We start from the raw sequence: 27,795 nt of genomic DNA, 5'->3' as shown, positions 1-27,795 counted from the left end.
CGTCTCTCCCTCATTTAACCTTCATCTTAATGTGTTCCGGGGGAGCAGATGGGTGGCGGTGCACCAGGACGTTGCTTGTACAGTCTGCACGAGTGTGAGACTGGGTTAGCCTGTCTAATGCCTGCTCTCCATTAAGTAGGCTCCGTTCAGAGCCTCGGGGCTCACCTGAGGTATGGGAGGGTTTAGCTGATGAACAGCAGAATTTAAGAAGTGCATTATGCTGCACCTTGGATTAGAACACACTTTGAACACAGCGCCGAAGGAACAATGAAGATGAAACCACTAGAAACTGACAGCTTGCATTGTTTTTCATTTCCTTTCTGAGTCAGTTGCAACTTGTAGGGAACAAAAAAGGGTTACAAAAAGGAATATTTCTAACAGTTTTCTGTCCATTCGACAATAGACCGATGACATCCTGATCATGGCAGGTTTATTTCGTACTAAACCAGACGACACTGCAGCCTGAACACTTCTGGGGGAAGTGGAGCATATTAGACACACAAACACACCCTCTTTTTCCACCGCTCTCATGATCTGCAGACACAAAGTGAGCGGCAAAGGATGCAGTGACAGAAACTCGAACATCTTGTTTCAAGCGAGATTCAGAGTTTCTGTCGTAGATGCTTCATCTGTCTCACAGTGTCTGTCTCTTTGGAATCTTAAGTCAAGAAAACAGCTTTTGCAGATAGCCCAGAGATCTTCTGAACTATAATTCAGAGGCAGAGGTCATAGGTATGTATAACATGCAAGACCTCCAGTGTTCTGGCAGTTTATGTTCCAAACCGAGTATGCAGAGGACTTCTGACTATTTTTTCCAAAATTTACAGCTCAAATAACCTTTAAAATATATATTTAGAGCCAGCTGTGAATCAATTCTGCATCAGGACTGGCAGGCAGATCTTACTTGATTGTTAGAAAAGTGACTTTTTGGAGTTTCAATTTCTCTGCTCTGAACTGCGGGCAAAAGCTTAGTAAAATATACTCAAAATGAGGAAGTTGCAACATGTGGTAGGATGGAAAGGCCATAGTTGAGTTCATTTGTAAATGAGATTTGTGTAAATATCTCATAACAAAATCAGAATGCAAAGTAATGTTTCAATGTATCTTCTTTTAATATCTGCGGTTTCATTAACATGTGCTAATAATCCTGTAGGTGAAGTGCTTTAAAATTCTATATCATTCGTTTTTAAAAGATACATACTTCCTATCATTTTCTTCCATTTCTACACAAGTAAACAATGACCGTTTGGTTATCTTAAAGCCAAAAAATTATCAAGGTACAAGATGGAAACTTTCCTTTGAAAAGTTTCTTTCCTAGCATTTGTTTTTCTCGCTCCAAAACAACCTCTTTTCTGGCATTTTCTGACTGACTTCCACCTGGACTGATTCCAGCACAGCTGTTCCTGGGGTTGACTAACGACAAAGAATGACTGAAAGCTGTCCAATCAGGCCAGCTTACGCATTTGGACTGGAAAGGCTCCACTCAGCCAGGTTTTACCTCAGTTAAACCAACATGACTTTCTCTTGATGACTAATCAGGCTTCGCTAATGCCAGTTGTTCCATTTTTTTTTTAAACCTTAAATGACGGCTTCAATCAAAACTAAACATTCATTAATTGAGCTGTGATGGGTTTTTTAATCAGGAAAGTTGAAGCAGGGTTTTTTTTTTCCTATTTAAGAACAAGTCATAGCACAAAAGCTGCCTTTGAAAACAGACAGGATCTAAACATATTAACATAAATGGTAGACGATGGCTTCAGTTGTTTCTGTTTCTGTTTCAGCTGGTCATAATGAGAGAATACTTTCTCCTTAATTCAGTGACAATGATGAGGAATAAGTGAAAATTCCAGCTTTCATCTTTAATAGTTCCTGAGATATTCTCATCAAAAACAGAGCCACAAATTTAAATCTACATAACATGCATTAAAGGTGGGTTCTACGGGCAATTAAAAATAAAAAAATAATCTCACAGATACCATTTTGGAAAAGTAATAACTCAATAACATTACACGATTGCACTTTCGTCATCCTACCACATATGTCAATAACTTTGGCTTTATTGCTTAGAGCACTATAACTTCACACATAAAACTCTGCTTTACTTTAATTTCTTAATATTTCTACTGAAACATTTTTTTTCCACATGTATCTGTAATTGTACAAGTAGTATAACACTCCTTAGATGATTGGTGCCCTGGTTTGAATACAACAAGTCTCAGTTCAATGTGATCTTACTGGTGTAACACTTATTTATTTGTCATTTTTCTTGGAGATAACAGCCGATAAGATACCAAACTAAACCCAGTCTAGTCGCACACCGTCAAAGGCATCAGAAATGAGCACAAGCTTCCACAAAAAAGGTCACAATGAAAAGATATTTACACGTTATACAACATGAAGTATAAACTGGCATCTAAAGCACTTGGATTTTGCAGCTAATTGGCTCAAACTGGCTACATAAAGAACATTTTCTCCTGTATTTTCCGCATTGTCAGGCCCCTTTCAACTATTTCAGATGCCTGCTTCTCTGATCTGAGCGTCATGTTTACCGCAGCATCTTTTCATGTCCTCCGCGGTATGCATCTATACATGTATGCATAAGGGAGACGGAATCAAACAGAGGAGAGAAACATCTGTCTCCTTTGAGAAATGATGCACCTGTTTGGCTCTTTATCAGGCTCTCCGGGCTTTGATGCCGCTGCTGTTTTCTCCCCCTTAAACCTGCTGCTGCTGCACCCTGTGATGCAACCGGGGACAGACAGTGGTGATTTGTGAAAAAGAAAAATAAATTCTGAAATGTTCCCTCTGCTATATCTCCAGCGCTCTCACACAGAAGGGCGCTATGATGAATGTCTGGCAGGAGCTTCGCTGTCTTGCCGAGGACATTTGTCAGCTGTTTTTGGTCAGTTTACACTGAGAGGCCAATCTGTTGCCACTTCTGTTTATACACACAATGTCAACTACAATAAATGGCGTCGTATTGCACGGTGGCGAGGAGTTTGCACAGAGAATGTGATTTTCAGTCCAGCTATGCAGTGGATAACTGAACACTATAGAAACGTAAAGCAATCGCTTTTTTGATTGCTTAAACATGCTGAAAAACTCATGAAACATCGGAACTGGTGAAAAGTTGATATTTATGGGATGTGCGCATATAGTTGTAGCAAGATGGCTTCCCTGCAAATTGTGCAACATCTACTACAGCAGAACATTTCACCTACATCTACAAAATTTGGTAGCCAAATATAGCACATCAGGGCGAACAAAAAAGCCTCTAGGAGTTATATCCTAAACCCAACAGGAAGTCTCCCATTTTGAATAAAGTGTGAGATTTTGGGGCATTTTTCATCATTTTTAAGAGCAAACTCCTTAGAGGGGATGACTCCAAGATGTCACAAATCTGTCCAGTACATACAACCGGCCTTAATAATGAAAAGGTAGCAAAATCAACCTGAAAAGTCATAGGGTGGCAGCCCCCTAAACTTTAATGCTTCGCCATGAAAGAGGAAGTGCTGTCAGTCTACACTGTACATTCTTCAATCTGCATCAAACTTCACACATTTAATCAGAGTCCTGCCATGATGACATTATGTTACTAGCTGTTCACAGTCATAGCACCACCTGCTGGCATCAGGAAAGGACATGTTTTACACTTGGATTAGCTGGTTGACCATATTAACCTCAAATGTCTTAGAACATTAATGATAACTCTTGGGGAAAATGGTGAGTTTTTCTCTTCTCTTACGTCATGTTTATGGTGGCATGGTGAATTTCGATGTCTCACCATGACAACTGAAGTGTTTATATCCCAGCTGCACATGAATCAGTCTGGTCCAGATTTATATGTGGGATAAGAGTCCATGTCTGAAGACATCCTTGCTTGTGTTGTATCTACACTCAGATGTACATCGCTTTGGATAAAAGCATCTGCTAAATGAAATTGTACAAACTGTAGATCCAACCTTGAGTCATAGTCAAAGCACTATCTTTTGGTAACAGGAAGTTACAGGCATTATATTTGCATGTGTCCTTGCTAGAAACTTTGTGATATAATCCTTGAAATTGGTCCGCTAAGTCTCAACACCTTGACATTCCTGTCACACCCCGACATACACCACAACTCCATTGTGCCCCACATCGCGACTTGTAACTTTAACTGAATAACTGTGTTTTTAAGCAAGCAGATTCCCTGCATATTTTCTCAATACGCCTCATTGAATATACTTTTTGTTTTAGTATAATTTGGTTTGAAATGTCAATTTCTCTTGAATTAGGCTGACAAACACCTGAGCGAGGCAGAGCTGCAGTTTAACAGAACATGTATTTCCCCTGGCAACAGATCTGCGTTCTAGCTTCCCTTGAGGTGGGTAAATAAAAAGAACACTTCCCTACAGGCATCAATGGGAAATCACATTATTATTACAGCGAGGTACAAACACGCCTTCAGCCAGGCAAACCGGAAGGACGGAACAACTCTGACATCTTGTTACTTGTTGTGTTCGTTTGTTTTGCAGCTTTTTATAAAGTTACTCTTGCAAAACTTTGTGAAAATAACCAACTAAATTAAAAGTTACCTAGCAACCACAGCTACGGAGCTTCGGCTGCTTCTCCACAATTTACAGGAAAGTGAGGAGGAGGCAACAGCTGATTAACACCGACAGACACTGGAGCGGATTTAATATGTGACCTTTTCACTCTCTGAGCATCAAAATAAGTGATTAGGCCAACCCTGTCAATTATCAACTGTCACTCCAGCTTCAAACGAGGACAGAAAGACTGATTTCCTTTACAGTCATGAAGAAATTCAGCTTGACCTTTTGTGTGCTAGAATAAAAATACTGTTTTGAAAAATTGCACACAGCAGGATGTGCGGAGGAGGGCACCTCGCAAAACAACCTGGAGACAGAAAAACATCCTAAAAAATATATATTACATCGTGTAAGATAAACATCTGCTGAACCACATGTTGGAAACAGTGAGGTTAAGGTTTTCAGGCTCCTACAGAACAGCTTAAGCAAGTGTGTGTATACTGAATAACAAGTAAAGAGCGTCCTAAAGGTCAGAGATCAGCAGCGGGGGACATCGCCACAGGCACAAAAACCAAGTCAAGTGTGGCAGAGAATCTATTTTCCAGCTCAGGTGGTCCAGTATATTGGGATCATGGACCTGGGGACACAACTGACCTCCAAGTAATCACCAGTAGAGCCTTTTTTATCCAGTCACGCTTACAGAGGAAGGCTCTGCTCAGTGGAAGAAATACAGTCAAACAGGAGATAGGCTGCACACAGGAGTTAAAGGAGTGTAGCCGACCCAGTAAAACAGACAAGTTGTGGGCTCGCCGGTTTTATTTTGCTTTTTCTGTGGGATCCTCAGAAGCTGATAAGTACCCACACCGACATTTCAGCTTCCCAGAATCCTCCTCTGCTTTATTTATCGAGATGTTAATTGTCCAAACATCCGACTACAACCTCACCACAGTGCTGTTCAAGTACAGGATTTTGCTACAGCTGCTGGTATGCTTTTGTGCACAATATTCAGAGCGTACTGAGAATTAAGATGTGGCACTTGATTTAGATGTTTCTTCTAAATTATTACATGTGTTTTTGTCGCTTGGTATTACCTACTATTTAGCATTTATGTCCGGATCTTGTTTTTGCTTTACGTTTAGATATATTTAAACAGGCTCCACACTAGATTAAATTGGATTAGATTAGTACAGATCACATTACATTAATTCAGAGTTCTGTCTTTCCTGAGTGAAAAAGTGAAAGCCCATCATGGAACACATGCTGTTGTTTTTTTTTCCGTATTTGTCTGCTATCTGCAAGATTGGTGTTGCTTTCGTCAACTAAAATTGGGCTATAACACTTAAGGATGAGAAAGATTAGACTAGATTAGACTACATTAGATAGGATTTACTTAGAGTTCTGTCTTTCCTGAGTGAAAAAGCAAAAGTATATCATGATTTCGGGTTGTGTTTTCCCATTTTTCCTAGAATTTGGAATACGTTTGTTGTTTTCATTTGCTAAAATGAGACTGCAACACATTAGGATTTGATTTGATTCCATTCGACACGATTTGATTTGACTTGATTAAATTAGATTAGACTAGATACCATCAAATTAATTTATAGTTCTATCTTTTCTGAGTGAAACAGTAAAAGAAAGTTTTGTTTTCCTATTTTTACCTAGCATTTGGAATACTTATGCTGTTTTCAGCTACTAAAAAAAGGTTACAACACTTGAGGATTAGATTAGATTAGAATAAATTAATCTAGATCATATTACATTAATTCAGAGTTCTATCTTTCCTGATTGAAAAACAAAAGCAAATCATGATCTCATGTTGAGTTTTATATTTTTTTTTCTCTAGAATTTTGGAATAGTTGTTGTTTTGTCTACTAAAATTTGACTACAACAATTTGATTTGAGTAGATGTGACTAGATTGGATTAGATTAAATTGGACTAGATCACAAGACAGAATTTAGAGTTCTGTCTTCTGTAAGTGAAAAAGTAAAAATAAATCATGATCTCATTGTGTGTTTCCTCATGTTCGTCTGCTATTTGCAAGATTGTTGTTGCTTTTGTCTACTAAAATTGGGCAACACCACCTAAGGATTAGAAAATATTCAGTTAAATTAGATTCATTTCGAAGTACATCTTTCTTGATTGAAAAAGTAAAAGCAACATGAATGATTTCATGTTGTGTTTTCCCATTTTTTTCCCCCTACCATTTGGAAGATTTGTGTTGTTTTTTTGTCCACTAAAAATAGTCTCCACAGCTGAGGCGATGTCTCACAGAGTTTAGCATTGAAAACAGAAATGATGTAACTTTTGCACTTGGCCGTTCGGTCCCTGTTGCTTCCTGCTGCTGCAATCAACAATCAACAAGGATCCCCACCTCAGGCTGTGTTTGCACCGTGATCTAGGGTTCGTTGTATTCCTGGTCGCCAGCAGGGAACACTGCGGGGACGGCGGTTCAAAAACAATCCGTCTCATTTGGGCAAGGATAAAATACAACACAGTAGGATACGCGAACAGATGTGTCGGATAAAGGGGGTTCTTTCGAGGTCTTTGCATTAATATTCGACGTGCCCTGCTGTTCAGGGGCAAAGACACAAGTCCTGAACTCTGCGAGGAGTGACAACACTCACAGTTTAAGTTGCGTGATGAAAGAATTCTACACAGGAATCCACTGTCTGATTAGGCTCAACTTCAGCAGTGTAGCAGAAAATTGAACTTTTCTGCTGAAATCACTGGTGGGAAATCTCCACCTACGCAGAGCGATGAATCACTTAAGAACTCAATACTCCTCTTTATCCGAAAAAGAAGCAGGAGAGCGATATGTTTAGAAAAAACAAAACCAAACATCGTCATCTTCACTCAACCCACTACTGGCTGCTAATCAGAAATTCATAAGAGGGAGAGTCATAAATCATGTTTTCTGTATACTTTTCCTCATAATTTCGGTGTAATGATGCTTTTGAAAGCTAAAAAGACTCATCTGGTGCAAATTAAAGTTTTACCTTGTTAACGTGCCCATATGGTTTTGTTTATATGCTAAAAGACATACAACGAGCACAAATTTCTAATGTAAAGAAAGCAACAGAACCAATCCCTTTTCTGTGTCACTATTCTTAGTCAGAGTTGCTTTCCGGCTCCAGCATGTATGGCTGAATTATTCTAACATGACAGCCTGCCATTGTGTAGCTCAGACTTCTTTAACAGTGTTTTAGCTAAGTCTCAGGTTAGCTATTGATTGACTCTAATAGAAGGATTGGTTCATCTAAAATCACCAGATTTTTATAACAGTTTCTCGCAAAAAATAAATATTTATAACGATAATTGTGAAAAAAACATAGCTTGAAATATCACATACTTAACAGATTCTTCATTTTTATTTGTTTTTTTAATTGCGATGGGACTCTTTTAGATGGTTTCAATTGTTTTTGTGTATATTTCAAGTCACCCATAACCAGAGATTATTTGATCTCCTAAATCAATTACACGGTGAGAAATAACAGTAAAAAAATCCAGGCTTTTATCTTTAATGGCCCCTGAGATAGTGTCATCAAAACAGAGTCCGATTTTAAAAGAATGTGCTAAAAGTGGGTGGACAGGCAATTAAATAAAATTTTAAAAAATTCACAAAGTGCTTTAAATATCAGTCCAAAGTTTCACAGATGCCATTTTACACATTCATAATTTATGATATTGCACCATTGCGCTATTGTCAGCCTACTGCATGTGTATAAAGTGTCAATAATTTTGTTTTGCTCATCAACTGCATTTGCACCAAACTTTGGTTCATTCTACTTTTACAGTAAAACTTTGACTAACTTCAGTTTCCTTCCATGACTGTTTGCCCTGGTTCAAATGAACATGCATTATATTTTGTGTAAGTACATTACCAGTCAGACGTTTTAAAATGTACCAATTTCTCCAGTTTCGGAAATGAAATTCAAATAGCTCAAGTCCAGTCATTAGCTTGAAATGGTACAAGGTTTGACAGATCGAGTTGCAGCAAGAAAGCCATCGCTAAAACGTCAGAATAAGAAAAAGAACCTTGCCTGGATCATGAAACACCACCAATGGACTGTTGAAGACTTTAAGAAGGTATCATGGACTGATAAATCAAAATTTTAAATCTTTGGTTCATCAGGAAAGATCTTTGTGTGCTGTCGAGTAGGAGAAAAGATGGTTCCTCAGTGTGTGACATCAACTGTCAGACATGGAGGAGGAAACATGATGATCTGGGGCCGTTTTTCTGGATCCAGGGTCAGTGACTTGTACAGACTGAGAGGAATCCCGAACCTAAACATCTTCCACACCATTCTGCAGCACCATGCAGTACCTTCTGGTATGTTCTAGTTGGTCAGAGGTTCATCCTACAGTAAGATAATGACCCAAAACATAAGTCCAAGCTAAACCAGAACTACCTTAAAAAAGAGAAGATTGAGTAGAAGGTCCTTGATGATTTGAAATGGAATAACCTGGAAAAAACTTCAGACTGTGCAACTTTGATACTCAGATATGAATTTTTAAGAATCAAGTCAGCCAAAAGCAACACTATGCAACTTTTGCTAAGCAGTGACAGATTCTAAAGTGGTACATTATTTTTGGGGGGATTTAACACTGAGTGGAAAAGAAACAGCTTAAAAACTGCTCACACGACAACTTAAACTCACCATCTCAACAAAAAACAACAATTTTACTGTCGACAGCAGGAGGTACATAAAGTTAGTTCACTTTTTGCCATTTCAAAGTGGAGAATTTTGCATTCAAATATCAAACAAGTGCAACAAGGACAGCAAGCCCGCCAATATCATTTACTAATCCAGCAGCTACCTTTTATTGTGCAAAGCTCCAGCTAACAGCTAAAGCCAGCATGAGATTTATTCTAGTTTGACCTTCAGCTCAGTCACACTCTCCGTTTCTCTTCTTAACTTCATCCCTTTTGGTCTCTTGGTGTTTGCCATGATTTCCATAGTGAGAATCATTAAGCTAATGTGCGTACTGAGAATACTGAGCAAGTTTCTTCTCACAGCTCCCTGAAAAACCACAGTTGTGGTGCTGAGAAGTGTTACAGACTTCTTGCAGGAGATTGTGCCTGATACTCAAGTTACAAAGTGCCAAAAACAGGCATTTGGGGCAATTAGTGGAAACGAGAGAGGAGCCATTCTCCCTACCACATCCCAGCAGGCCATTAAAATAATACTAATCTCTTATTTGAAGGTAAATCCGTTGCATCATGTGACTTTAACACCAGAATGAGGGCATATTTATAGCCCATTGTTCCAAATGGTTCCTCAACTGAACATAAATATGAAGTCAGCGCTTGGCAGCGTGCAGCTGCAGATACATCAAACACTCATGCGGCAGTGATATGATCATACATGACTGAGGAGTGTGATGAATAACAAGAGGCTGAGCAGGATGCTCATTTAGATAAATTGCAGAGCTTCGGCTGTCTGAATCGTACGAGCCTCTTATCTAATGCACCCAGGGACGCGTCTGCTCTATTGATTTCTGCACCTCCTGCTAAGTGAGGAATCCTCCTCGTGGGAGTTTTCCACACGAGCCGTCTCAGCTTTATTTATTTTACCCAGGAAAAGTTTGCTGAGCACACCTTTCTCATTTCAAACAACGGAGTCCTTCAGATTAATACGTTTTATCGCTGTTAGAGCAGAGCAGCTCAGTTTAGAGCTCAGAAGCGACACTTCAGCAAGTTCATGGGAGCTACGCTAAATGCTAACTCCTGTCAAGTTGGCTTAAAACAATCCGCTAGTTTCTTTAGCTTCAGAAAATAAGTTTGAAAAAGTGAGTATATTATTCCAAAATGGAAACTTGCATCTTGATTAAAATATAGATGTATTTTTGGTTATTTCTAAGGTGTTGAATAAACCTATATGGACTGACAATATGAATGTGTTTAAGAGTCCAATTTTATAATACTTTATTTATATAGCAACCTTAAGAACGGCATTCACAAGGTGCTTTGAGGGTCAAAACATGCAATACAGAGAAAATCAAGCAAAATATAAGGCCACAAGGCAGAGCTGTCAAATAAAATAAATAGTAAAAATGACAATAAGTTAAATGAATAATTACTTGATTAGGACACATACCAGACAAAGAAATTTGGCAGTTTAAAGATTAGAGAAAAAGACTGAAGATTAAAAGTTCGTATTTTTTAAAAATAAGAGAATTAAATAGTTAAAGGTAAATATTAGATGACTTGAGAGAATTACTCTACCCATATTGAAGTGTCAGTTATATAAAAAAGCTTGTTGTTTTAGCAAATAGCTAAAATTTCCCCAAAATAAATAATAGAAATGCATGTAAATACATGAAATTAACATGCTTTAATTGTTAAAATATTTTGTTAAAATTGAGTTTTTATTTCCAACAGACATAAAGCACTTTTCTCAAAGAAAATTATTGGATTTGTTGGATTTCTCTCTATAATGCTCACTGTAGTGTCAACACTATTTACTTTGTTGCTGCTGTTCATATTGGTCATACTGTCTAAGCTGTTTATACGGTTTACACCTTTTTTTTTTTTTTGCTGTTTATACTGTTTTGACTGTTCATACCACTATGTAGACCTGTACATGTAGATGGTCTTGGTTTAAATAATCCAATATATTAAGATTTTTAAATGATTACGTAAAGTTTTTTTGAGATTAATTATGTTATGAACTAGTGCTATATGAATACAATTGAACTGAATCAGTCTAATTGAATTTTAAATGTTTGTACTGTAGCTTCCTAACTTTTATAGGGAGCTGGTTGCTCGTTGCCAGTCTTTATGCTAAGCTACACGAGCTCTCTGCTGGTGGCAGCTTGATATTTATTCATCAAATACACTGATAGTCAAAAGTTTGGACACACCTTCTCATTTAATCGATTTTCTTTATTTTCATGACACTGTAGGTTCTCACTGAAGGTATCAAAACTACGAATAAACACATATGAAAAGTGTTAAATAAGTCAGAACATGTTTTATATTTTAAATTCTTCTAAATAACCACCCTTTGCTTTGTTCACTGCTTTGCACGCTCTTGGCATTCTCTGGAGGAGCCTAATGAGGTAGAACCTGAACTGATTTTCCAACAGTCTTGAAGGAGTTCCCAGAGATGCTGAGCACTAGTTGGCCCTTTTTGCCTTCACTCTGCGGTCCATCTCATGCCAAACCATCTCGACTGGGTTTAGGCCGGGTGGCTGTGGAGGCCAGGTCATCAAAGCCTGGAGGTGTGCTTAGAGTCATTGCTTTTCCAGTAATGATGGACTGTTGTTTCTCTTTACTTACCTGACCGATTCTTACCATGATATAGATTCTAACAGCTGTCAAATAGGGCTGTCAACTGTGCACCAACCTGACTTCTGTGCAACACAACTGATGGTCCCAACCCCATTAAGAAGGTGAGAAATTCCACAAATTAACTTTGACAAGGTACACCTGTGAAGTGAAACCATTTCAGGTTCTACCTCATGGAGAGAATATCAAGAGTGTGCAAAGCTGTCACGAAAGGAAAGGGTTGCTACTTTGAGGAATCCAAAATATCAAACATATTTAGAGTTATCTCAAAATTGTTTGTTTGCTGCATAATCCCACATATCTCGCTTCATCGTTTTGATGTCTTCAGTATCTGTCTACAATGTAGAAAATAGTAAAAATGAAGAAAAAACATTGAATGAGAAGGTGTGTCCAAACTTTTGACTGGTAGTGTATGAAAGTCCTTTTTTCCCCCCTTGCCCTTTGCATGAAATAAAACTCAAGCAGAGAGGAAATTCAGATTAAACACGAGCTATTGTTGGAGCAGTCAGCTGGAAATTTATATAGCAGTAATGTATCAATCAGGTCTTGGGGAAAAAGAAAAATTGGATTTGAGGAAATGCTAAGCAGTGACTGGTAGATGTCACAGAAATGCTGAACAGTGGAAAGTGAGATGAGGGATGATTTGTATTCGGCTGCAGCTTCCAGCCACATCCTCTGTTGCAGAGTTTTTTCTCCACTGAGAATAAACATCCATCCAAGCACACACATGCACATTCAGTGTTTAATGACATATTTCTCACTTACGTGCACACGGACATGTCCAGCACCTTTCACAGAGGCAGTACAGATCCACCGCTCACCTCACCTGCTCTTTCCGCCTCATAAACACACACACACACAACATACCACATACTGCGAGCCGTGGCCTCATTTATAATGAAAGTCAGTCAGCACACACAGTGAGGGAGAATTTAGTGGTCCCAACAGCTCGCCCAGATTTGAAGATCAATCTTCGACACACATAACAACAACATACACACAACAAACTGGCCCAGAGCTCCACTGGCAACTAACCATGTATCTCACTCTCTCTCCATCTCACACACACCAACACATAAACATAAAAAGGAACTCATCCCCACACTGTGTCCTACATGAAACATCACACACGGCAGACCTCTGCTGCAGAGATGGCACTCAGGTACACTCCAGCATGTGGTGCACTAGAAACATAGAAATGACACACTGGAAGTTGAGAAATCACGATTGAAGCCTTTTTTGTCGCATTTAAAGGTAAATAAATGCGTGTATGAAAGGATGGAATACACAGAGTGTCAAAGAACATTTTTTGTGATTTTTTTTTGCATTGAAAAGGCAAATACCTGAGCAGGAAAACACTACATAGTAATGAGAAAGTGGTGCAGATTTGAGGCTCAAGTACTGTGGTGCACTAGAGACAGAAATAACACACTGGAAGTATAGAAATCAAGATGATTGAAGCCTTTAAAGGTAATAGAGGCATGTATTGAATGACTGAAAGCATAAAATACCATTGTTTATGCCTTTTTTTGTATTGAAAAGTGACAGAAATGAGCAGGAAAACACTATTGTAATGAGAAAGTGATGCTGAGATGAGGCTCAGGTACTGTGGTGCACGAGAAACACAGAGATGATACACTAAAAGTTTAGGAATAAAGATGATTGAAGCCTTTTTGGCACATTAAAGGGTAAATAGAGGCATGAATGAATGCATAGAATAGCATCATTTATTCCTTTTTTGCATTGAAAAGTGAAAGACATGAGCAGGACAACACTACACTGTGAAAGTGGTGCAGAGATGTGGGCAACAACGCAGAAAGAGCTGGAGGAGAAGAAACTGCAGCAGAGTGTGGTGAACTTCACAAGAAGGATTATTTTTCTCAACTGACTAAGAAGCAACAGAACCTGGTTTATTTTGACCTAATCAGTTGTGCTGCTTGAATCTGAACAGTAAGTGCCCTCAGAAATATAAAATGCGCTCTCGACTTTACTGGCTGCAGTGGGACTGGAAAGATGCTGGTTCAAATCTAAAAAATGAGAAAACCTGAGCAGGAAATTCTGTACTTTCATAAGAATAGTTTACAATAACTATTAAAGCAAAGGTAAGTTCTGGGTGTTGTCTGTCTGTAGATTAAAACTGTGTTTCATGCATTCATGTGTAAGATTTCTATAATATGTTTTTTCAGATTTTTCTTGGTAACAGACACGTGCAACTTTACAAATTACAACCTTGTTTATCGTTGGAATAAAAGAGGAGCCATGAACTTTATATACAGCGATCATAAAAGTTTATGAACTGACACTCATCCAGGGTGAGCTGCCGTCTCCTCCTCTCCCTCTTTCTGTCTCTCTCTCACTCTAGCTGTCACCATTACGTCCATCACTTTCCATCATAAACTGTTGAGCTTGTCTCAGCGAGCAAGATGTGCACGATAACTGCTCACGATACAGCATTCTCACTCTTAAAAAAATAAAACGGAAACCATTTGAAACCAAGCACAATACAGATTAAAATGGCAGTGTCGAAGATTTCAGTCCTCAGGGCGGCAAAACAAACTATCGAAGAAGCCAGGCAATAATTGGCCTTTTTTTCCCCACCACGCTGGGAGCAACTGTGATGTGATTTTATGCCGCGCACAACGCGAGTCTGCAAACAGAAAGTTACCTTTGCTGAGAAGTTGTAGGTGTGCGGGCTTGTCGCCTGCAGCTCTTCATCTAACACCCGACCGCGTGGCTGCTCTTTCTTCTTCCATCAGCCCCTGTAATATCTCAAACTGTCGAAAAGTGCCCTCAATATGACCCCCTGTCTGGTTTGGTAGCCGCGTTTTTGATGGACGGCTCATTACAGTCACCATTTTATAACAAACGCCAACTCGCGTTTCATCAGTTAAATGTTTTGAATGTGATGCTGCAGCAGAGGCAAACTTATTGCAGCACTTTTCCTGGAAATGTCACTGCAAACACCGAGCTGGCATTTGTGTAAATAGATAAATATTGCAATGCTGTCATCAGCTATAGACTCAATCACCATTGCACTACCTCATTTGGAAATAAATAGTGATTTGACAGGCATTTAGATGAATGGAAATCTTCGAGAATGACACTACAACCAATGTGCCAAAGTTAAAAAAGAGGCTAATTCAAAGTCAACACTGTTATCAGAGATGTTAGTCAAGTTAAAACCAAAGATGAAAGGTTTAACAAAGACAGACAATCTTCTACCAGGTTTGGGTTATCGCCTAATAAACCTGCACTGAAACACACCTCCCCCTTCACTTAACTGATTTAAGCTACTTTTCTGCCCCTTTATCAGAGAAATTTAAGTTCAGAAGACATCAAACACCCCTTTCTATGATTACATTTGCTCGAAATCAGTGCCTACACTTGATCCAAACTACTGTTTCCATGTGATTTACATGAAGCTCACATCCCTGCCCAGAAACAAATCATCCTACACACTTTGCTTACTCACATCCAGAAAAATCAAATCGACTTGCTGAGAGGAAAATGAATCTTTCAGTCTAAGTTTGTGCGGCTTCCAGTGGATGTGAAGCATTTAAAGCAACGCTAGTAAAGTGGAGGCTGAGAAAAGTGAAGATGGGGAAGAAGAAGGAGGACATTTGAGAAGGTAACAACAGGAGAAGGGCAGTATCATGCACCAGTTACACCTGAAGCACATAAAACACCCAAAAATCCACAGTAGAGTCGCGACAAACTGTGCACACACTTCCATGTGACTGCATTAAACATGACACACATGAAAGATGCGATCAAACAAGCATCAAAAACCACTTTCACACACATAGTAGCGTACAGTTGGCACCCAGAGCGCTCTCTAGCAAACACACAAACACACACACTGTACCCTTGATTCGCCGTCTGATGACCCCTAAGCGGCACTTAAGCGAAACGGAGAACATCCTCCCTCTCTCTCCTTTCTTTTTCTTCTTCTTCTTTGTCTCTTTATCTTCTTCCTGCTTTCTTCCTCTCCTTCCTCCTCCTCCTTCTTCTACTTCTTCCTCAGTCAGACATAGTGTGAGCCGAGTGAAGGGAAGGATGGAAAGAGGGAGAGAGTGAAAGAGAGCGGCGTTGGAGCTCCGGCCGGTCACATGGCGAAGAGAGGAAAGAGAGGAGAGAGCCAGCGAGTCCTCTTCCAGTGATTACACAGTCCTCCCCTCTTCTCTCTCTCTGCATCTTTCACCCCTGTCTCTCACTCTTGTTGTCTCTCTCTCTTTCTGTGTGGGAAGTAGTGTGAAATTAAGCTGCCTCCTTCCCTCTCACTCTCACTCATTTTCTCCCTCTGTGTTTGGATGTTAACTCCCATCCTCTTTCTCCTCCAGCGTGCCATCTCGTATTTCCTTCTGAACCTTCCCTTCTTTTTAAAATCACTCAGACTTTTAGATTCTCATCCGCTCTCTTGGAAGAACAATGCAACCATTTTTTTTCTTTTTCTTGGGCTTTTCGTCGCCGTTCAGTGCATCTCGGCCAACCACTTTTGCAATATCTCATCAAGCGCTACAAGATTTCATGACACTTGCCCCAGTAACCCTCTGACATGACATCTAAAGTCCATTTTTCTTGCTTTTGGTAAAATATCTTTCCAACCGTGAGATGAACTCTTAACATCTCGATCCACAGAAGCGAGCATGTTCCTTTCTTCTCTTTGTTTCCCACCTGCACTAAAATGAAATCAGTCTTTAGCATTAATAAAACATGATCCATCTCTATGTTTCTCTGCTCGCCTCCCAGCCCTAATCTCCCCAGTCGCTCTTTCTGCAGTCAGTTTAACCTTTCATTGCTCCAAAATTCATCTCGTGCAGCCTCACATCCCTCTCGTTCACCCTACACCATCATCCCTGCACTCCACGGAGGTCTCCCCGCCATTCCCAGCGTCATGGTAACGCAAGTTGAGGCGGTGGAGAGGGGTTGGAGGGTAAGCTATAGCAAAATGACAGGGAGATCAAAGCTGCAAACGCCTGGGCTCAGCAGAGAGAGAGAGAGAGGGAATAGATGGATGAGGAGAAGTACGAGGTGTTGAAAGAGGAGATGATGGAGTTGAGAAATGGAGGAGGAAGTCAGGAGAGCATCTGACGAGGCAGAACATTCGGAAGAGAAAGAAAGCGCGGACACAAGGTGGAAAAACAAGGAAGGAAGGATGAAAGAGAGGAGAGTAAAGCAGTTTAGTTGCGGCGTGTCATGCGAGGGGGAGACGCAGATTACAGTCCTCAGAAGAGGGGAGGATGAAAAGGGGGACAGATGAGAGGTGGAAAAGGAGACATGACAGGTAAAGGCTAATGGCAGAGCGAAGAGGATGAACGGGGGGAAATAAAAAATCAGAAGAGGTGAAGCATTTGAAGGGATTGCTGCCTTATTTAAGTCGTTTCCATTATGCTCTTTGCAAATAACGTTCAGAATTTCAACAAACCAATGAATCGATACATCCTCCGGAGCGCTGCGGGGAAGCAGCAGAGGTTGGCCTGAAAATGCTGAAAAAGTTGAAGGAGTCGGCTGAGTCTTACAGTGAGTGGACTGACACCCACATAGCAACAGGCTATTTTAGGTACAGCATGTGTATTTCCCAACCGAGTTATTGTATATTTAGAGATTAACCACAAGAAAGGGGAGAAAAATAACATTTTTGTCCCTCTTCATGCTTTGCTTTTATATTAAATCTGTATTTGAAGCCTGTTTTTTTTTTCTTTATTAAGACTCGTGATTTTAGGCTCTGTGGTTCCTTCTGCTTTTCATTGTAATTATTCAAAATCAATCAGAGATTCTCGCCAGGAAAATATGATACTTAGTCATTTGGCTGATTAATGCAGTTCCTGCCAGGATTGCATTGAGGCTATTCAACATGAAAGAACACATGCCTCTTCAAATCTTCTAAATGGCTGGCCAACAAAATGGTTATATACTATTGTCAGTGATTTAATACAACCTTTTGAAAACCAACATTTTCTTGTTCAATAGTGCCATCAAAGGCAACAGTGAAGAGAATGAAGACATGGCGTTTCAACTTGAACAGAATTTGCACTGTGTAGCCCAAACACCTTGTGATATAAATGGCGAGAAAAAAAAAGAAAGCAACACAATTCAACAGCACCATGAACTGCAGCCTTCAAACTGACCATGAAGTTGAAGCAAAACCTCTCAAAAACAGCTTAAAGACAAGAAAGCGAGCGCAGTACTCTGTCGAGGCTGCTCAATCCTTGTATGATTTCTCAAGGATATGTCTGCAGTGGTGGATTTGTAGTAGGATCACAATCATGTGATCGTCAGCAGGCAGCTGATGTAGTGTTCACTTGTTGTCATGGTTACAGTGACGCCATGCCACTATCTCACAATGATACAGGAATCTTCAACAAATCCGTGGATCCAGACTATAAGCTGCATCACTGCCAAAATCGAATCAGTTAGTCCTTGTGTCATTTCTGACCTTCCCTGAAAATTTCATCCAAATCCGTTATTCCATTTTTGATTAATGTTGAACACAGACAGAAGGATAGATTAACCAACATCCGTACGCCCATCATCACGTAACTCCACTGTGTTTCTTGACAGAGTAAAAATCTGAACATTGCAACCTCAGTGAAACATAGTTATTACTGAGTTTGCCTAATAAACTGACACAAGAGTACATGTTGCAACTGTGTCTCCTTGAAAAAGTTTGGTGAAAGTTGATCTCGTTTCGAAGCAGTATTTTTACTCCACCAAGTAATGCGGCAGAGTTCTGTGATGATCGGCGGTGCTTTGTCCGTCTGTTAGTAACTTTACTCAAGAACAGATTTGGATGAAATTTTCATGGAAGGTCAGAAATGACACGGGGAACATCTCATTTGATTTTGGCAGTGATGCTGCTTATAGTCTGGATCCACAAATTTGTTAAAGATTTCTGTGTCATTATGAGCTAGCACAACTGTAACTATGACTATAAGTGAACACTACATCAGCTGCCTGCTGACGAGCACATGATTGGGAGCCTACTACAAATCCATCTCTGTGGACTGACCGGGACTTATCCGGCGGAAATGACACAAGGAACAATTGATTAAATTGTGTGGGTGTTTTCAAGTCCCATCAATTCCTGCCGCCAGCTACATATTTTGGTCACACGATTTGGTATCCGTACATAACGTACACATGCATAACACACGCCTGTGCTCAGGTCATTTTGTTTGTTTGTACATCTCTAATAAATGGCCACATTCTATGTTGCTGTGATTTCTGATCACCAGGAACTAATAAACAAATGTTGCATTTCTAAAAAAAAAAAAAGGAGGGGCTGCATTTTTGGCAATACCATATGGGGGAACGAACAGCTATGGCAGAGTACTGTGCTCTCAGTGATGTTCTAGTTTGTTCTAGTTGCGTTTTTTTTTAGGTGGATAGTGTAAAAACCTCAAGACTTTGACCCCAGTGTCTCATTTAGGGTTGTTTTTAGGCAACAAAATCCCTTTGTCAAGGTTGGGGAAGGATTATACTTCAGCAAAAAAAAAAAAAAAATACTGTGGACTTCTCTTCTTTATTAAACTGAATCCTTCCCTAACCTTTACCGAGCACTGTGAGTGCTTACATATGTAACTCTCGTTTGAAATTTGCAGAGATCAAGAGAAAGTGGCCTACATAGTTTGGCTGCAGTCACGTGTGAGCGGAATTAAAAAGCTGCTCAGACATTTCTGTGTTAATTCTCGATGGGTTTGGCTCAAATCTAAATGCATCAAAACTCACTTCTGCCATTTTAAAATGAAAAGAATATTTTAGCGCTGAGCAAACACTGGAGCGTACAAACACGGAGAAATGGGGAAAACGCAGGCGTCGAGTTGTCAGATGTTGAGCTCAATCAGTCAGGAAGTGCACCAGGGAAGAATGGCATTTTGTTAAGTTGCTTGTTGTGATGCACTTTTATGTGTCGTGTAATGCCGTGGAACACTCCCATTTAAATTATAAATGAGCCAAAACACACTTCACACAGCTCCATCGAGGCTCATTAATGGAACGACTTAACAGCAAATTATTGGTCTGTTAAACAAACAGTCCGCAGTCAGTGGAAACACTTCAGCAAGTAAACGATCTATCATCCATTCCAGCCACAAAATGACATTATGCTGCATATATAGCCTTCATTACAGATAGTATCTTTTCTTAGCACAGTAAAGTGTAATCTGTGATAAAGACTCAAGAGAAGCAAACCATATTTTTGTGAGTTTCTCTCAGATACGCATCTTGTATCCATCAGGTGCACTGCATCTCGACAGCCTTCCCCATTGGCTTCAACATTACCTGCCCTAAAACCAACAATCCAAGTAAACAGAGTACGAAACAGAGCAGAAGAGGAAAAACCTGACCTAAAGGAGCTTGCTGCAGCACCCTGAGGGAGATTTTGGCATTTCCATCTATCATCAACAGAGAGGCTGATCAATATTTATGATCTTCCATCTCTCTCACATTCCTTGGGACCATCCTGCACCTAATTGTACACGTGCACACAGACTGCATCTCTGTAATCACACATGAGTGCACACTCATAAAAATAAACCTTAAACAGTAATCAAAGTGATAACGAATCCAAATCCTGCATTAAACTCACAAAAGGGAGAGTTCTGGACTGTCTTTTTCTCCGTCTTATTGACACACAAACAGATATTGTCTGTCAGTTCCGTGCACATCCTCAGAAAATTGCAGGCAAAGAATACACCCACACATCTGCCTCGATAATAACAGCACACACGCTAAATATTATATTGGCTGAGGGGGACAAAGGGAGAAGAAAAAAAGAAAAAGAAAAAGCGTGATAACGAATTACAGAGTCTAAACAGAAGAGTGAAAATGGAGTGAAGTCGAAATGCTGCATTTATAGTTGAGGTTCAGTTATGTTGCTTTTAGGTAACTGAAACCACTTGGTAAAGATACGCTCGGATAAAATCTCACATCCCCGTGACTGCAGGAACAATTTAAATTGGCACACACAATGTCAATGTGGAAAGCAGGAACATACAGTCCAAAGCTCGTTTAATAAATCATCACAACAGCACAGTCCACAGAGTATCGCAAGGAGCCGATGTGGCTGCTCAATGTGGAAATATAAATGTGTGCTGGGTTACACACATTACCATCAGCCTGGGTACGTTCAATTTAGCACATTTTAACAAATAAAACCTACTTTTTGAAACTAGTTTGGATACTTTGGCGGCTGCACCTGCAGTCCAAGGATACTGCTATGTTATACAGCATCTCAGCAAAACACTGTTTGTTCTTCATGGTTTATGGAGTCCTTTAGAAAACTGTGGTTGCAAAGTGCTCCTTTTGTAAAGTTCAGTCTTAGCATGTTCTGTTCACTCTATCAGACAAGCACAGAATAAAAAAAAAAAAAAAAAAAAAATCACTAAGTGAATGCGACCTGGAGTCCACAGCATGGTTTATGCAACAAGTGGAGAATAAAAACATTGATTTTTGCAGTGTTACGAAAATCCTCCACTCAGCAGCCAAATCCTGGTTCTGGCAGTTATAATAAGAGGCAGCCTGGCAGCTAACCAGCAGAGGGTTCCTGTTCTATACTTAAAGCCACAGCTGGCTCGCAAATGTGTGTAACGTGTGATTTTTTAGAATCAAACGCTCAGCGGACAACAATTATGCCTCAAAGTGGAAATGAAAAGGCAACTTCCTGTGAAATTCAAAAGCTGGGTACAAAAGTTAAAAAATATGAAATATAAAGGAAATGGAACAAGTGAATAGTTAAAAAAAAGAGCTGCAATCAAAATGAAACCACTTTCTTCAACAAAATTGCTTCCCCTTTGACATTTTTAATCTGCTCACCGCAGGCTATTGGAATCCATTGTTATCCATTCATCCTCAGTGGCCATGAGCTTAACAAAAAAGCACAGAAACCATGCCCGAAACAAGGCAAAGCAATCACAGTTAAATGCTAACAAAACACAAAGAGGAGAAGAAAGCACAAAAAAATGTAAAATGACCAAAATGCTGTGGAAAATGAGAATGGAAGTTATATGAAGAGATGAAACAACCAAAATATGATGCAAAGCATTAAAAAAAAGATATAAAATGAGCAAAACAAGGCAAAAAAGGGACCAAACTATAAAATTAAAAATATACAAAATCATATAAATTAACCAAAACAAGATACAAAAAACCCACAAAAGACCCAAAATAACCACGGAAAGACATAAAATAATTAAAATGTGACGCTAAACAACTATGAAAAGATGCAAAACAGTCAAAATGTCAGACAAAACAACTAAAAAAAAACATTTACAGTAACCAAAGCAAGAAAAGATAACCAAAAAAGGAGTAAAACAACCAAAACAAGGCAAAAAGTGACCAAAACGCCATGTAAAATAAGCAAAAAATCATGTAAGTTAACCAAAACAAGAAAAAAAATAACCACAAAAGAGCCAAAATAACCTATTAAAATAGAATGCCGAAGAGCCTCGAAAAGGTGTAAAACAAATGAAATGAGACAGAAATTAACCACAATAAGATGCAATACAATCAAAATGTAGGGCAACTAGAAAAACAAGTATAGCAACCAAAGCAAGACAGAACAACCAAATTCAAATGGAAACAACCAACAAGAGGTTTAACAGCCAAAAAAAAAAAAAAAGAGAGACAAAAAAGCCAAGATACAACGTAATACAATCAAAATATAAGGCAAAACACCCCCCAAAATTAAACTTAAACGACAAAACGAGGCAACAAAAGGGTCCAAATTGCAATGCAAAATGAGCACAAAATCATTAAACAAAATGAAACAAAAGGAAAGCAAAATATGTCACAGAACCCCATCAAAAATACATCACAACAACATGTAAATTGTTGATGAGACGAAAAGAAAAAAAAATGTGAGCAAACGTAAATGTAAATGACAACAAGTGCAATGCAGAGAAAGAACAGTAATTAGCTCAGCATGGGCAGAAAGAAACATTAAAACAAGGTGAAACCTCACAATGAACAAAAAGACACAATAGTAAAACTACTGAGTGTGTAATCACAAGTTTACATGCTGCGTTTAGTTTATTGATTATCACGGGGTAATAACGTTCCCTTTACAATCTGTTGTGATGGAGTTTAATTGAAGCTCTTCGCTCCCCTTAAAACTTAATGAGCTTTTTTTTTTTTTTTTTTTTTTCTATCAGTCAACTAGTACGATTGCCCTCATTCCATTACAAACCCAGCACACACACACGTGCACACACACAAACACATGTGCACACACACAGAGAACCAAACTATCATGTGGGGTCCGTATAAGGCAACGGAGAATGAGCGCTATGGCTGGATTAGCTTTGCTCTGCCCTCATAAGCCTAATCTTCTGTGTCAAATACACATATGCACGCACACACCCACACACCCACACAGACCCAGTATACCCATAAATGCACAAAAACATATGCATCCTCCTGTTTTTAATATGGTATACATAGGAAGGTAGAGGTTTTGCATCATTCATATGCACACTAAAGTGTACTGAATCATATTTTTTTATGTACATGCATTTTAAAGGTCCCATATTCTGCAACTTTTCAACTAATTAAAGCCTCAGTGTTTCTGTCAATTTTTTCAGCTCATGATACTGCAAGGACAGTTAATTTTACCATGACTGTATTGGTTCTAAACAGGCTGCTTCAGTGTTTGTGGCTTTAAATGCAAGTAAGCTACTATTGTCCACGCCCCCTTCAGGAAGAAGACTCTCTCTGCATCTATGATTGATAATGTAGTGCAAATAAAATGACCATATGGCAACCGACACTGATGCAAATGACTGAGACAAGAACCCTGTATTGCAAAAATATCAAATTCATTGCATCATTGTTATATTTATCTCGTGTTTGGTGAGTTTGTCAGACATTGCTGTGGAGATAAATTCAGTATTTCAATGGGGCAGAGGAGCAGCTTGTAAATGGCTCTGACATGACCGCTGATTAACACGCTGCCCTAATTGGCTGCATTTCAGTCACTTTTTTCAGTCAGAAACATGGAAATATGTAAATGAGACCAGCTTTATTGGGAATTTGGAAGTAATAAAACACAGTAAATGTGAGCACAGAGAGCAGGGGAGAAGCAAACAGATGTTGACAGCAACTGAGTTTCGATTGCATTGAAGCGCAACAGGCATGAAGATACAATAACCCCACTGATCTTTGGTTTCTGGTTTCAAATTGGTCTTAAAGTTGCCACCATCTTTGAATGTCCCGCAGCTTTACAGTTTCCACAGAGCTTTGACATGTGGCTATACAATCAAAGCTAATGGTAATGCTAGTCACACAAGCCACACAAAGAGTTCCCAACTGCTGTGGTGACACCATCATCAGTCATGAAAGTAATCCAATTTATCGTCCTCAGATACTGGAAGTGCATGAAGATTGTTGTGTTCACTCTTGCGGCCAATAGAAAAACAGCCAGTGGGCTTTGTGTCTACATGTTGTAAAAGCTTACACTTCATCCTGTTGTGGAAGTTAAGCGAAGTCGGGAGAAGATGCAGAGAGACGCACTGGAGACTCGGATGAGTTAGGTTGTGAGTAAAGTTTACTGGTTTCAGGGGAAGTGACACTGACAGAGCAGCAGTACATGCAAGCAATACCAGCATCAGTTCTGAGGATTCTCTCTGATCTTTGGGTTTATATTGTAGTTGGAAGAGGGGTCAGAGTTCGATTACAGACCAATATGGAGACAATCCCTCTTCTTTATCACATAAGAATAGACAATATCTAACCTTAACCAGAGCAGAGAGTTCTGGCATATCTTCCTCTGACAGTGTCTGCCTGTTGGAAGATAATTTGGGATGACATCAACAGCTGCAAAGACATACATTAGTAAGGGGACAGAGTCATTTTTCCTTCACACGTTCCACCAAGTTTATAATTCACGAAAACACAATAAAATTGTATTTTTACCATACAGGACCTTAACAAGCATGTTTATGACCAAATAGTCAATACATACTGTTAACAGTATCATTTTGGAGTATGGTTTTATTTAATATACTGTCTTTGCCTTTTACACATGCCTCACCTCTGATTCTGTTTTTCTCATCTGACACTACTTTTGATTGGCAATAGTTCTCAAAATGACACTGCAAAAACAACAGTTGAGTGTTTGCATCTGGGGCGGTATAAAGAGAGAAAGTCAATCACAAGTCCCACAAGGGGAGTGGGATTTGTGCAGAACCACTATTTTTATATGTCCTTGACTTTGTTTAGTTGTTTAGTTTCTCTTTATTTTTATTTTCAGTCGCCGTTTGTTTAAGCTGCAGCCACGAAACTGCTCGTGTATGAAAAGATCATCGTTTGAGTTAAAATAGACCCACACACATCTGTTTCTTCAAGTTTCGCCTCCATTTTTTCGGTTGCCAGGGTGATAAGTGCCAACAGTGATGACGCCAGCGCCCTTCTGAAAAGAGATTTTACGTGCACTCATTCACACGTCTGCAAGAGGTTGTCTACGCAAACACTGGTTGTTCTGACCCACTTAAACCGTATGACCTGTCATTTTACTGCTAAAGTTGAGTTGTAGAATAGAAATGGTTTCTGTTTTTCATCCCTCCCAGCTCCTCCTCCTCAGTTTGGGCAGAAATGGAAATCAGTGCTAAGTGTCAGAGTGCGTATTTTGGTGACTATCTGTTTACAGTCAGGGTGTATGCACTCACAGCTTTCCACCCACGTTGTGTTTGTGTGGTTTATCTTTTTTTTCCTTTTTGCTCTTGGTGGCTGTGTGTGTGCTCTCATACAGCAGCGAGAGCGTAGAGGTTCACACTTTTGTAGTGTTTGTGTTTATGCGAATTCTGGCCTTTTGTGCATGTGGGCATCTGTAAGAAACAAGTTCTTGCAGTGCATTTGAGACGTCTGTTTTCTTGCTATTTATTCTATGTGTACGTGCATGCAAGTGTGGTCCGTATTTGCGAATGTGTGTGCATCTTGAATCTAGGCCACATCTTCAGATCTTGACACTAGCTCCACATTAGAGTTGCATATTTGGAATGTGAAAGCAGCTCAGCAGCCAATGGGGAGCGGTGATGACGAAACAAGCCCAACCTCATCCTGTGGCATCACCGCAGCAATCGAGGCAGGGCGGAAACTGGATTGGCAGCGATTGGAGAAACATGTTCAGTGATGCCTTTGAAGTGAACAGAAAAGATTTAAGCATAATGGAGGGATAATGGAAAGAAAAGGAAGAGAGAGTGAGTGAGTGAGTGTGTGTGTGTGTGTGTGTGTGTGTGTGTGTGTGTGTGTGTGTGTGTGTGTGTGTGTGTGTGTGTGTGTGTGTGTGTGTGTGTGTGTGTGTGTGTGTGTGTGTGTGTGTGTGTGTGTGGACGTGGAGGTGAGGGAATCCCAAAGCTGTTTAGCACTGCTCATCTCTAGATTGGAAAGTAAGACGGGGAAGATATGCGAGTTTTCTCTCTCTCACACCCTCCAGTGGTTGTATCATAACATATTCGACAAACGCACAATCCAAAAGACACATAGAAATGTTTTCTGAGCTCGCGCCATCACAGTGGAATCATTTTTTAACCGACTTCAAAATTGGTACACATACGCTTCACACAAACAAAGACTGATTTACGTCCAGCTTAATTAAGATTTGGGATTCATTTAGAGGCAAAACCTGCTTGGCTGCTGGTGGGAAGTGACTTTCTGGTTGACTGATGTGTGTCATCTACTAATTACAGGGTTGGTGGATCTATCCAAGGGTCCTGGATTAGACACTGAACCCCAGTTTCCCCCTAAGGACAGGTTGTAAGGCGCCTCAACTGATCTTGGTGTGTATACTGTGAAACCTGTTTTGTTCATTAAGGTAGATAAAGTCAATACAAGCAATCCAGGTGCTAACACAGATACACTGCACACACGTGCACATATTTCTATGTGTATTTCTTTACACTTAAGCCATCAAATACAAGTCAAGATGCCGCAATCCTAAAGCCGACACATTTACACACATGGGGGCATTAAATTCCCTATAAAACAATAAAATGAAATACAAAAGAACTGATTGGGTCAATCATTACGGAGCGATCCGTCTTCGTTCTGTAACACAGCAAAGCAAAAGCAAAAACAGCTCAGAGAAAAGCAGCAGGATTGAGTCACACAGGCTGAATAAACCGGAGCAAACACAGAGAGACGAATACTGCACAAAGTCATATGTGAGTTACACTGGTACACAAACATTTAGACAACGTGACTGGAACACAAATAGGCGGACGGGGGAAGTTCAGTAAGCAGAAATGCAAATATGAATGTGAACATGCCAAACACGACTAGATAGATTAGATAAGATAGATAGATAGATAGATATCCCATAAGTCCCATGTAAGTCTTTCTTTGTCTTTCTCTAGACACTAAATTGATTTCTTTCTGTCTTTGTCCTCCATTATCTTCCTCTCTTTCAATCAATCCTTTCCTCCCGTTGCTTCTTTACCTCTCTTGTCTGTCATGTAAATGTCAGACGTTTCTTCCACCCGCCTCTTTTCTCCTCTGTGCCCTTGTCCTTGTTCCCCATTATCTCCTCATCTACTGTTTCCTCTTCTTTCTTCTGACACTGTCATCTTTTTTGCCCTCTCTCTGCCCCATTATTCTCACGGCTTAGTCGTTTATCTGACATTCATTTTGCTCTTCTCCATCCCTATCCCTTCTTGCGTGTCACTGTCATATGCTTCAAACCTTCTCCTCGTACCTTCTTACTATGTCTCCCTTAACTATTTTCCATTTTCCAACCCGTTATTTATTTCCGTCCTTTTATTCCTTTTTCCCTCCTTCCTGCCCACCCTTTATTTCCTAAACATTTCCTTGCTGTTTAAGCATCTGACGCAACCGAAAGCAACAGCACCCACTGCTGCCTCAGTGCTACAATGCCATGCCGAACTCCCCTGGCTCGCAATGCCACAGAAAGAAGATGACAGCTGCTGTATTGTTCCCACAGTGACGGCTGCACAATAACACTAAATATCTGTTTAAACTTTCCT

At 39.7% G+C, this 27,795-nt stretch overlaps 1 protein-coding gene across 10 annotated transcripts in view; it reads right to left on the bottom strand.

Annotated features, from left to right (window-relative positions):
- grip2b (glutamate receptor interacting protein 2b) overlaps positions 1 to 27,795 on the bottom strand; it is a 390,622-nt gene that overhangs the window by 187,787 nt on the left and 175,040 nt on the right. The window contains exon 1 of one of the 10 annotated variants that reach the window (XM_051948470.1): positions 15,687 to 16,200. The exons of 8 other annotated variants lie outside the window; for them this stretch is intronic. In XM_051948470.1, coding sequence (XP_051804430.1) covers positions 15,687 to 15,741 — 55 coding nt within the window. In that variant the 5' untranslated portion in view covers positions 15,742 to 16,200. Of the gene's footprint in view, positions 1 to 15,686; positions 16,201 to 27,795 lie in introns of those variants that run through there. One more of the 10 variants, XM_051948472.1, reaches the window with a different exon arrangement.

The sequence above is a fragment of the Acanthochromis polyacanthus genome, chromosome 5 (assembly GCF_021347895.1).
Source record: "Acanthochromis polyacanthus isolate Apoly-LR-REF ecotype Palm Island chromosome 5, KAUST_Apoly_ChrSc, whole genome shotgun sequence".
In the NCBI taxonomy this organism is placed as follows: Eukaryota; Metazoa; Chordata; class Actinopteri; family Pomacentridae; genus Acanthochromis; species Acanthochromis polyacanthus.
This window is presented reverse-complemented; position numbering and strand designations above follow the sequence as displayed.